The sequence below is a fragment of the Colletotrichum godetiae genome (genome assembly GCF_030913485.1).
Source record: "Colletotrichum godetiae strain CBS 193.32 chromosome Unknown BDP55scaffold_24, whole genome shotgun sequence".
Classification (NCBI taxonomy): Eukaryota; Fungi; Ascomycota; class Sordariomycetes; order Glomerellales; family Glomerellaceae; genus Colletotrichum; species Colletotrichum godetiae.
In genome coordinates, this window is record NW_026851272.1 from 592252 (window position 1) to 604036 (window position 11785).

General features: G+C 53.0%; 4 protein-coding genes across 4 annotated transcripts; 2 read left to right on the plus strand and 2 right to left on the minus strand.

The window, feature by feature from the left end:
• Positions 1-690: 690 nt before the first annotated feature.
• Positions 691-2010, plus strand: BDP55DRAFT_553907 (serine/threonine protein kinase; the record flags this gene model as incomplete). Its single annotated transcript, XM_060569338.1, has 1 exon — positions 691-2010. The coding sequence occupies one exon, from the start codon at positions 691-693 to the stop codon at positions 2008-2010; it is 1320 nt and encodes a 439-aa protein (XP_060428835.1).
• A 1040-nt stretch (positions 2011-3050) lies between these two features.
• On the plus strand, positions 3051-6410 carry BDP55DRAFT_174099 (uncharacterized protein). Its single transcript, XM_060565766.1, has 2 exons — positions 3051-5840; positions 5920-6410. Exons 1-2 carry the CDS (start codon positions 3232-3234, stop codon positions 6104-6106), a joined length of 2796 nt encoding a protein of 931 aa, XP_060428836.1. The 5' UTR covers positions 3051-3231; the 3' UTR covers positions 6107-6410.
• A 201-nt stretch (positions 6411-6611) lies between these two features.
• Positions 6612-8460, minus strand: BDP55DRAFT_553895 (serine hydroxymethyltransferase; the record flags this gene model as incomplete). The annotated part of the gene is made up of 5 exons (XM_060569335.1): positions 6612-7759; positions 7821-7958; positions 8010-8103; positions 8207-8263; positions 8335-8460. 5 exons carry the CDS (start codon positions 8458-8460, stop codon positions 6612-6614), a joined length of 1563 nt encoding a protein of 520 aa, XP_060428837.1.
• Positions 8461-9926: 1466 nt separating this feature from the next.
• Positions 9927-11462, minus strand: BDP55DRAFT_174121 (60S ribosomal protein L19). Its single transcript, XM_060565767.1, has 4 exons — positions 11330-11462; positions 10839-11108; positions 10527-10677; positions 9927-10450 (listed from the first exon to the last, which is right to left on the minus strand). Coding segments are annotated over exons 1-4 (582 nt in total). The 5' UTR covers positions 11332-11462; the 3' UTR covers positions 9927-10291.
• Between the last annotated feature and the right edge of the window lie 323 nt (positions 11463-11785).

An 11785-nucleotide genomic window follows, 5' to 3' on the forward strand; every position in this document is an offset into this window, starting at 1 on the left:
GAAGAAACAACATGGATGGGGATGGAATACCTCACTTGCTTCGAAGCCATCTATCTCTCTTTGAAGCCCAACAGTGGTGTTATCCCGTGTCGAGTACTTACGTACGACCTGGTCTCGCAAGGCACAGCATTATTGAGCTAACTACCCTAGTGGCCTGACTGCTGCTTTACTTGTAATTGAGGTGTGGTCTTTGAACATTGCTGTCGTTTACTCTATGCACTCTCATCACTGTCCTAAAGACGGACTGCCTTATTCGTTCAAAGTTTTACCGAGTCACGGATGAAACTGGACGTATAGCAAGCTGCTCTTTATTTGTTCTTAAGCCAACGGGCGCCTATGTACAGTAAGAGAACGTTTGTACTTTGTATCCATATCTTGCTCACCCTACCCAGTCTATGTAATTAATGCAGGGAGACCCATCTCAGCCAGCCTGTGCTCGCTATCTTATCTGAGTCAAGCGCCTCAATTCACCCCTTTCATACTTAACCAACAATAGACTTCCTCATACTATCTACTAGCGTTCATTTACCTCCAGTTCAAAAGGCAATTCTTATCGCTTTCTTTTGTTAACATTGTTGTCTTTGCTTTCCCAACCCTTTTCAGCCTGGGCAGGGCGTAACTTCAACTTTGCGCCTGGCACTCCAGGAACTCCAAACAATATCGCTCACTCACTGACCGGCGAATACAACAATGCAGAACATTGAAACCCTCCGTAATGGAGGCTATCGCGGCCAAGGTCTGCAAAAGCTAAAAATCACCGGCACTTTGGACCAATTCCCCTCAGAAATCTTGGACTTAGCCGAAACCCTCGAACATTTGGACCTCTCCGGGACTGGCATTTCTGTCCTCCCCGATGACTTTGGCCGGCTGCGCAAGCTCAAGGTGGCCTTCTTTTCCGACTGCCGGTTTGCCATATTTCCCAAGCAGCTGTCAGAGTGTCCCGAACTCGATATGGTGGCCTTCCGCTCCAACGGCATGACCGCCATCCCAGAAGATTCCTTGCCACCTAAGCTATGTTGGCTCATTCTTACAAACAACCGCATCGAGGCACTGCCTCAGAGCATCGGCCGTTGCTCCCGACTCCAGAAGTGCATGCTTGCCGGCAACAGTCTCACGAGCCTCCCGGATGAGATGGTGGCCTGCAGCAAACTTGGCCTGCTTCGTCTGTCCGCCAACAACTTTCCCGACTTGCCAAAGTGGCTTTTCGAACTCCCCGAACTCGCCTTTCTATCAGTTGCTGGCAACCCCTGTTGCTCTGTCAGTCTCGAGGAAGAGCTCGCTCTGCTACGCAAGGTCAACTGGGATGATGTTGAGATGAGGGAGTTGCTGGGCCACGGAGCCTCTGGCGACATCTTCAAGGCGCGGTGGATGCTCGCTGACTCGGTGGTAGAGGAGGTGGCCGTGAAGCTGTTCAAAGGGGAGGTGACAAGCGATGGGACACCTCTGGATGAAATGGGCGCCTGTTTGGCAGCAGGATCTCACGATAACCTCATCAGCACGTTGGCCAGCATCCAGGGCCATCCAGAGAAGCACGGTCTCATCATGCAGCTCATTCCACCTCACTACCAGAGCCTAGGCCTGCCGCCTTCCTTGGAGACTTGCACTCGAGACCGGTACGAGCCAAGCAAGAAGTTGTCAGTCAAAGTTGTCCTTGAGCTCTTGAGTGGCGTTGCTGCAGCTGCTCTTCATCTTCACAGCCGAAAGGTTTCTCACTGCGATCTCTATGCGCACAACATTCTCTTCAACGACGATGGGCACGCTCTGCTGGGCGACTTTGGGGCAGCGACAATCTACGAGCACCTCGGTAGATTTAACTTTGAGAAGCTGGAGGTACTTGCATTCGCTCACCTTATTGATGACATGCTCGGGGTTGTTCGCGTCGAGGATAGTGATGGCAGACAGCAGACTCTGCAAAGCTTGCGGGAGTTGCACACTCGCTGTTCCAGCTCAGTTGTCTCTGAGAGGCCTACCTTTGCCAACGTGGCCGATTCTCTCGGAGCCTTGCTTTGAAACTCAATAGCCCCAAAAGGCGATTTCTGCTGTCCTGGCCTTCAGGTCTCATGCGCTAAGATATACGAGCCAGGTTTAAGAGAGGTTTCTGGAACTTCAAGAGAAAGTCAATAAACGGAGTCTCTATAACGAATAGACGCGAGATAGACAACGGGAATGAGACATGGAGCTACTTATAGAATTAGATACAACCTAGACTTAGACGCATTTGGAAAGCAAGTAACACAACTTTATGAGCGACAGTCTTGACTTTATTGTGTCTTCTTGAAGAAGTGAGAGTACAAATGGATGCATGTGATCCACATTCGCCGCTTGAAAGATTTTTGTAACTACTGCAGTTGCTTACAGGCTGTCGAGCTTTGCTGCAAACCTGGAAGCTTATCACTGCTATATAGTACAGGGCGGCGGCAGGAGTAGAGGAAGAGTTCGCCCTCGTATTGTTAAAATGTGTTCAGCAACGAGGAAGGCTCAAGTAGGTCAGGCTGCTTATGAACGGTTGAAGCTTCTACCCTTCCTCATTCAACTTCCAGGATGACAATTACTAGGTAGTAGGTACGTCAACCTCTCATATTCTAGCTGGTCCTCCACCTCGAAGTGAGCAGATCCAGGGTCCCACCTGTTCTAGCCCTACCTGACCCCTCCCGCCTACGGCTCCCTCCGCTATTCGTAGGCCGCTAGCTCCCCGCTGGACCCACCTCCAAATCGGACGAGAGCCGATTCGAGCAGGCACGGATTGCCCTGCGCTTCAACCCTCAATTGCCCGATTGCGGTCTCGCCCAATTCTGAAAGACTCACTTGAGAGCTCATCCATATTTCGAGTGCGAGACTCCCTACATATACATACACCGCCGACGACCCAACATAACTTTACGACGACTAATCAGATAGCTCTCAGCCTCCTCCCCTTTCTCGCTTGCTGGTCCTACCATATCCTCACTTCCCTCATCGTACGGCCCATATCCTATGCACCACAAGGCAGTGAACTGATGAGGACTGCAGCATTTTGCGTACTGGCAACGGCGGCATCTTGATTGCATCTCACATCTTGGTTTCCCAATATTGATTATGCTGCTGGGATAACGTGTTACACTTCAACCAACGCCAATCAGCATATTCGATAGCAGGAAAGAAGAGGAGGCATTGGTCACAACGTCGCCTTCAACATCACACTCATCACTCGGTCTCCGTCACAAGTCTGGCTCCGCCATAACCTCCGCCAAGATGTTTCCTTTCGATGCGACCGCCATGCCCACGCTACCAACGCGCAAGGGTCTGCTGGTGGTCGACTTCAATAACGATTTCCTGTCTGCCGACGGCGCCCTACAGGTCACAAACGGTAGCGAGCTGGTCACACGCACTCTGGAGCTGGTCAAGGCCTTTCGCAAAGTTGGCGACGTTATCTGGGTGCGCAGCGAATTCGAACAGTATTGCCTTGCCTCGGCAGAACAAATTTGGGCTACCGACAAAATCCCAAAGCTCAAGATTCTCGAGTCTCGCGCCAGAAGAAAGATTGCATCTAAGAAAGAGCCCGAAGAGAATTTTGATGCCGACCCGGAGGCTTTCCTCAGCCAGCCCGGCCCCAAAGTCGTCCGTTCTGGCACTCCTGGTGCCGATTACCCCGTCGCCGTCAAGGAAGCCATCGGCAAAAGGGATATCAACTTGACCAAGTCACATTACTCAGTCTTTTCCTCCGGCCAGCTGCTGCAAATGATGCGCGTCAAGTTCATCCATGAGCTTTACATTTGCGGATCCCTTGCCAACATTGGCGTCCACGCCTCAGCTATGGACGCCGCCACGTTCGGTTACTCCATTACTTTGGTCGAGGACTGTTGTGGGTTCCGCTCCGAAGTGCGTCATTCCGCTTCCGTAGGGAAGCTTGTCGATGTGACGGGCTGCGAGGTATTGGAGAGCGATACTGTCATTAAGAGACTGCAGCCGAAATCTGAGTCAAAGCCTGCCTCATCATCACCCGTCGTACCCAAGAGAATCGCGGAAGCCAATGGTGGCCAAACGCCGCCCTCGGCTGATTCGTATAAGAGCAAACTCGAAGAGCAATTGGCCAAGCTTTCAATCAACAGTTCGAACTCCTCAAAAAGCGAGCCTTCCATATCACGCCCACGCCAAGAATTGGGAGGTTCAGGCTGTGCAACCGCTTCTGATATTTTGGAAGTTGATGACAATGCGGGCGCAGTACAGACAGACCAGGGCGATGAGTCACCCGACAAAGAGATTCACAAACGACCAAAGAGACCAACGGCAGGCAAGGGGAGTCTTGAGATAGACATCGACACAGATTCGGTGTCGGAGAAAATACCTTTAAAAAAGCAGCAACTTACCAAGACAGTCGCCGACGAGAAAGCATCCTCCGCGTCCGACATCGAACTCGAGCCAGACTCGAGCCCAGAGTTAAAGCCAGGGCCAGCCAAAAAGTCCGCTGCTATGGACGACACCATCGAGGTCGATGACTCACCGCACGCTACCGAACCTCTTTGTGAAGGTGACACCACCGTCATTAATAACATACTTCCTTCTGCCTTGGTCGAGGGCATCTTCGAGAAGGTCAGAGACGAGGTCTCATGGCAGAGAATGTCCCACCAGGGCGGAGAGGTCCCTCGACTGGTCGCTGTCCAAGGCGAAGTAGCCGACGACGGCAGCATACCAGTATATCGACATCCATCCGACGAATCGCCCCCTCTCTTCCCCTTCACCCCTACAGTACAGAAAATCAAGGCAGAGGTCGAAAAGGAGCTCGGACACCCGCTGAATCACGTCTTGATCCAGCTCTACCGCAGCGGCACCGACTACATCTCTGAGCACAGTGACAAGACCCTGGATATCGTCAAGGGGTCGTACATCGCCAACGTCAGCTTGGGTGCGGAGCGCACGATGGTGTTTAGGACTAAGAGGCAGGACAAGGACCCGTCCAGCACCGCGATACCGTCAGGCGAGACCTCTCTGCAGCGACAGGTTTGCCGCGCTAAGCTGCCGCATAACTCACTCTGCCGTCTAGGCCTGGTGACGAATGGTCGATGGCTGCACGCCATCCGCCAGGACAAGAGAATGGACCGAGATAAGACGCCTCCCGAATTGGCTTTCGACGGGGGACGTATCTCCCTCACTTTCAGACAGATTGGCACCTTCTTAGATGGAGATAGCACCCTTATTTGGGGTCAAGGGGCCACCAGCAAGACCAGAGAGATGGCTCAGCCCGTCATCAATGGTCAGTGCCCACAGGCAGTCGCCATGGTCCACGCCTTTGGTACGGAGAACCACTCATCCGACTTTGACTGGGACAAGTACTACGGCAAGGGCTTCGACGTTCTCCACATGAGCACCTCGCCGCGTCTCTCCGCTTCGGCCGACCCCGTCGTCAACATGCGTATCACCCTGATGCTGGCCGAGTACGGCATTTCGTACGCCAAAGGGAGCATATCGCCCTCCTTCAATTGGAAAGACAGCAACGTCGGCGGCAAGAACACAGCGGCTGTTCCCGCATCACTGCCGATCCGTTTCGTCGACAATGACGTAGCCAAGTCAACAGTTCAGGGTGAGCTAGCCATCATGCTCTACCTGTATTCAGTACATGGATCAGGAAAGGAGGGAGCGTCAGATAGACCGCAGCCCGATATCGCAAAAGCCTTCACCCGTTTCCAGGATGGCCTCGCGCTCCTGGACAAGTGGCGAGGGCTCGAGAAGGACAACGAATCAGGGAAGCGCGACCTCGCTCCCTTGAAGCGAGAGCTCGCCATTTGGGAGGGATACGCAGGCGAAGCCGACTTCATTGCAGGCTCGAGTATGTCGTTGGCCGATTTCGCCGTATGGCCAGTGTTGTACGTCATTTTCCAAGATGCCAACAAGGAAACACTGGAAGCGAACAAGAGGCTGAAGGCGTACTACGAGAGAATCAAGTCCACCAAGTCTGCCACAAAGGTCCTTGATGGAAACCAACCTGATACCACAGAGGCTGTATCGGTGGACCAAAAGACTGGAGGTGTGGCCGAGACATCGCCACCGAGTAAGAGTCTTTCAGGCAAGGAGTCACAGAAAGACTGAGCTACAAAGGCGGGAGCAGGGACATAGGGGGCGAAGCGTTTAGATAGCGGACCCCGCATGTCTTCATAACTTGGAATAGTTCAATGTAGACCTCTCAGCCATGCATTATACTTCTTTCCCTAAAGCCTTGACTTTCTTTGTCCAGAACGAATTTGTTAGCGTGGATATATAACTTCACTAACTGTCACAGTCATATGTGAATAAAACACGTATACAAGACCGTATTTGCCTACAGCTGCAATTTTCATTTCCACCATCTCGTTGAGGATGGTCGAGTTTTGTCAACGCTAGTTGGTCTGTAAGTTCCCCCAAAACGATGTATACGCAGTTTGGAGGACTGGGTAATCTCGTGGATATAGGACCCGTATTTGATGTGAAAATCAATAAGGCTGGAACAATGAGACTAAAATCGTTCTCGCAAAGCCCAACTCGTCAAAAATGCCCCCATAGAACGCCGTAAAGGAAGAAGAGATCCCATGCCCAGTGCCCTTTTCAAGAACAAGTTTCCGCGACCTGTAAGCTCGTCGGAACTGGTCTCATCCCATCGCTTAAGAGGAGTGGACGTCCCACGGCAAGGGGTAAGTGCCCACCCAGTCGGCCACCTCTGACCTCAACTGAACAATCTCGGGATCGTTCTCACCATCACCGAGATGCTGCATGTAGTGTCTCAGCAGGCCGGGCTTCTTCTCTCCCTTCTCCTCGGCTGTCTTCTTGACGCTCTTGTTGACGCGAATGGCGATGGTGACGGCACGGTCAATAATGTCGGCCACGCGGCTGAAGTCCTCTTCGGAGAAAGCTCTCGTCGTCATGGCAGGCGTACCGATGCGCAACCCACCAGGCACAAGTGCTGACTTGTCACCTGGTACAGTGTTCTTGTTGGCAGCAACACCAACCAGCTCCAGCACACGTTCAACACGGCTGCCATCGATGCCCTGGGGCTTGAGATCCACAAGGATAAGGTGGTTGTCAGTGCCGCCAGAGACGATGCTGTAGCCCAAACCTCCCTTCTCCTTGGGAGCACCCAGTCGCTGGGACAGTGCCTTTGCGTTGGCCAGGACCTGAGACTGGTAGGCGCGGAATTCAGGGGCTTGGGCCTGCTTCAAGGCAACGGCCAAGGCGGTGATGGTGTGGTTGTGAGGACCTCCCTGGTGGCCGGGGAAGACGGAGGCGTTGATAGGACCCTCTAGGTTGTACATTTCGTCCTCCTTCTTAGCGTTTTGGCGACGCACTCCCTTACGGAAGAAGATCATGGCGCCACGAGGTCCTCTCAGACTCTTGTGACTTGTCGTAGTGACGATATCGGCGTAGTCGAACGGGCTGGGCATGACCTTGGCCGCGACCAGACCGGAGATGTGGGCCATATCGGCCACGAGGTAGGCGTTGGACTTATCACAGACCTCGCGGAATCGCTGGTAGTCGATCAAACGGCTGTACGCGCTAGCTCCTGCGACAATGATCTTGGGTCGGTAGAGCATAGCAAGCTCCTCCAACTTGGTGTAATCAATCTGCCCAGTGGCCTCATCCAATCTGTAGGGGACCGTCTCGAAGTACTTGGAAATGGCGGAGATCTTCTTAGTCGGTGTCTGGTAGCCGTGCGACAAGTGACCGCCGTGGGGTAGGTCAAGACCCATGAGGCGGTCATGGGTATCCATCAACGCCGAGTAAACGTACAAGTTGGCCGGCGCACCGGACAGAGCTGGACAAAGGTGTAAGCAAATAAGTAGGAAGCGGGATCCTGTACTGTCAAACAAACGCACCTTGGACATTGACACCCCATTGCTTGGGGTCGAGACCGAACGTATCGAGAGCACGCTGCTGGCAGAGACGCTCTGACTGGTCGATGAATTCGTTTCCGCCATAATATCTTGCGCCAGGGTAACCCTCAGAGTACTTGTCTTGGAGACATTCTTAGCTTCCGTCGTATTCTAAGCCAGTAAGGGACCTACTCTGCATCACACTGCCCAAGGCATCGAGGACAGCCTGGGAAGTGAAGTTCTCTGAGGGAATCAGGTTGATGAAGTGCTTCTGTCTGGTTTTCTCCTATGTATATGCAACCATGTCAGCGGGCATGCCCTATAGGAAGCATTTTCGGCGCACAAGCCTGCGTGCTGGGGAGCTATCGAAGGGTTGAGTGGGCGCGTACCTTTTCGATGATGTCGTAAACGGCGGGGTCGACCTGCTGAAGCTTGGCTGCTAGCAGCTGTTGCTTGTAGAGTTAGTCGAGAAACATTTCCAGGTGTATCAGGACGCAATTGGGATAGCGATGCGCACCTGTTGCTGGCCCTCCAAGCTCTTGGTCGAGATGAACCTCCTCACGCCACCTGCGCTGGGGACTGACGCCGCCCTCGGTAGGAAGCGGGAAGCACGAGCTGTGCCTCGAACTGCTGGAAGTGACATGACGCCGGCGTGACAAGGGAGCTGTTAATTGAGAAGATTAATGGCGTGTTCCAATAGTCGTTGGGAACCTTCTTGAAGACAGGAGGATATGTAGGATAATAAGTTGGAGGAAGAGACAGAGTAGGTGGCGGCTAAGGAAGGAAGGGGGACGACGTACCGGTGTATAAGGTAGGGACGGAGCTTACAACTACAAACCAATTGACACAGCTACAACAATGCCATGATGTAGTGGCGGCGGGCGTGCACAGGCATTGGGGGACCGCGGTACATAAGGACCTGGGGGATTGGGGTTTCGGGGGACGACTGCCGCAGCTTCAGGCGGAATGTGACCCGAGCAGAAGGCGGGAGACGAGGCAAAGCAAAGCGCCCGGTGTGGTGGCCGAGCTGCTCAGTGCTGTGTTGGTGGTTGGCGGTTGGAGCCGGGGTTCGGCTCAACTTCCGACCTCGCACTCGTCGTCCGTCGCGCACTGCGTTCCAACTTCCAACCACCTCATGGTACTCCGTACCGTCCTGCGCTCCGCGCTGCGCGCTTATCAGTGCTTATCGCATCGGCCCATCGTTGTGGGACAAGAAACCTAATACACCTAAGGCACTAATATCATTCAAGACTGTCACCCGTGGAAAGTTGAGAACGTTCGGCAACCAGCGCACGGACCCCTCGGTAGAGACCCGCCGCGCTTGCCCCAGCCCCACACTCTCTACCCTTTTTCAAGGCCGCGTTGTGAATTCGACTTTCTCCCTTTCTCTTCTTCTCTTCTTTACAACTAAATTGGAGATGACGAGCACGCTTATTGTCACATCAGCTCTTCCGCTTCGGCGGGTGCATGATGAAATGTTCTGGCGTCCTCACCACCTTTTTTCAGGACAATATGAAACAATCTGATCCAATCCATGTTGTGCTTCTTTATTTTATTTCTGTTTGGTTTTTTTCCCTCCGTCCTAACTCGACGTTCGACGCGACGGACACAGTTTGAGAAGTATTCTTCCATCCGTTCCGTCACTCCAGATAGAACAAATATTGTTTAAAGACGTGACTCGGAGCGCAATCGGGGACGGGATCCTTGCAAGTGCTACGGACCTTCCTGATCGATGAAGCCTCATGTTCGAACCACCTGCTGTGGAGAAGCCGTTCCATCATTCGCCACATGTGCTGAAGCAACGATGACAGACAGCTCACCAGTCCTTCGTGTGCTTTCCTGTGCTTTCCTGTGCTTCCGTCCTAGTCTAACTTTGTAGGCCAAAACCACACGGGGCTGCAAACAGACTGATATCACCTGACGGCCCGTCGATGGGAATTCTAAATAGCTGCAAGCACTACAACTGAAATTGATCCAAATAGGGTGAATTGAGTGCTGGTATCAACCATTACCTCTCGTTCTACGCCACCCTCTGATTCCTGCAGAATAAAATTGTGTAAACATATACTCAAGTTCAAACAAACCAAACATCATTTTGCCCTACAATCCCATCAGGTGGTGGTCAATGCTTGATGACCGGTAATAGTCACTCGGTGTATGACGCTTAGACTTCACCCAGAGAGACGAGCGTTTGGTCCATTTGGTGAACGATTCTGAGAAGGGTTGAAAAAGGGTATCTATCGTCAGACATGACCAGGAAAATGTCACGAGGACCTCATGAATATGTAGAACCGTAAAAGAATTGCTGCTACTCATTTTCGTTCCCGTAATTTGCCATGTCATCGATTTCCATTTTTCAATGCTACATGCCAAAGCCCTGCTGCGACAATAGGGACAGTAGGACGTAAAAAAAGAAGACCCAACCCGATGACTCCGAATGCAGCCGCCTAAGGACCGAGATCGATCGTGATCATCTATTTGGCCTCCTCCTCGCCCTCGCCCAACAGAGCGTTTCTCTTCGCCGTCTGTCTCTCCACCTTGCGCTCGCGGGCGGCCTTGGTCTTCGCGCGCTTGGCATCCATCTCGTCCTTGAGGGCCTTCTCGCGGGCCTTCTCGGCCTTGGCACGGTGAATCTGTAAGGTATCCGGCGTCAGCCAACCACTCATCTCAAATGTTGCAATCCAAAGGTATAGCTGGAGCGAGACTTACGTGCTCAACGAGAGCACGCTTGTGCTTGAAGGCGTTACCCTTGCTGGAGTGGTAAAGCTCGTGGTAAAGGTGCTTGTCGATCTTGCCGGAAGCACGGTACTTCACCAGAAGACGGCGAAGGACACGGAGGCGGCGCATCCAGAGGACCTGGCTGCATTGGGAATCAGTATGAATCGCCACCAGATTTATCAAATCGGTCTGCGAGTTGGAGACTTGTAGGAATCGTCGTCGGACATTTAGGGGTTTGCCCAAGTGATATCCCAAAAGAAACCTCCAACAGCGGACCGATCGATGGGAATGGTGTCGACGAACCTGGGCATACGGGCCTCAGCGGTACCCTTACGCTTACCGAAGCCACGGTGGCGACCGATGCGGCGGGCCAGGTTCAGCTCACGAGCACGGGACCGCGAGTGCATGGTGACGGGCTTGCGGATGATGAGGCCATCGGCGACGAGCTTGCGGATGGTCTGGCGAGAGTTGGCGTTGGAGATCTCGTTGACCTCGTTGGGGTCGAGCCAGATCTTGCGCTCACCGCAGCCGATGACCGACGCGGCAAGGCGCTTCTGAGTTCGCAGATTGACCCTGTGAAGACATTGGACATCAGCAATTTGTCCTTGGTGATGGGAGAAAACAAATATCGTCGCCCCGCCGTCGAATTGTTGAATGCCATCGTCGGTTTCGTCGCCCCCGCGTGTCCCGGGCTTCGAGAGACCCTGAAAAAGGCTTGCCCGGTGCAGAAGGCGACACAAATCGATTTGGGCTCGGTGGAATGATGGTGCAGTGCTCGTATCGTGATAACTTACATCTTGAATGCTGTCCTAGTCGATGGTCGTACCTACCGGGGGAGTCGAGGGTGTTGAAATTTCGAGAGGGGTGACAGGAGGCCAATTTTTCTGAAAGGCGAAGTGTGAGAGCAGAGTCGGGGCTGACTCTGTGTGGGCGATGTGGGGCGATGGGTAAGCGAGCCCGGAAAAATCGAGGCCACACTTTCGCATCTAGGTCACGTGTCGCCAACGACATAGGCCCTTTGGGGTGTCTTAGGGGCAGATGCACGCAGAGCAGAGCTACCTCAGGTACTTCCATAACATGTTCAGTGCACTTCAGGAAGATGAGCATTGCTCCGCATTGGACCTTTCCAAAGGTACCTGAGGTACCTCAAAATTAATGTCATCTTTCTACTCTCTCGTGAGCGCAGGTTGTTGTGGACAATTCAAAGAATGAGATGGCTCTCAGCGAACTCATTGAGAGTGTTTACATTT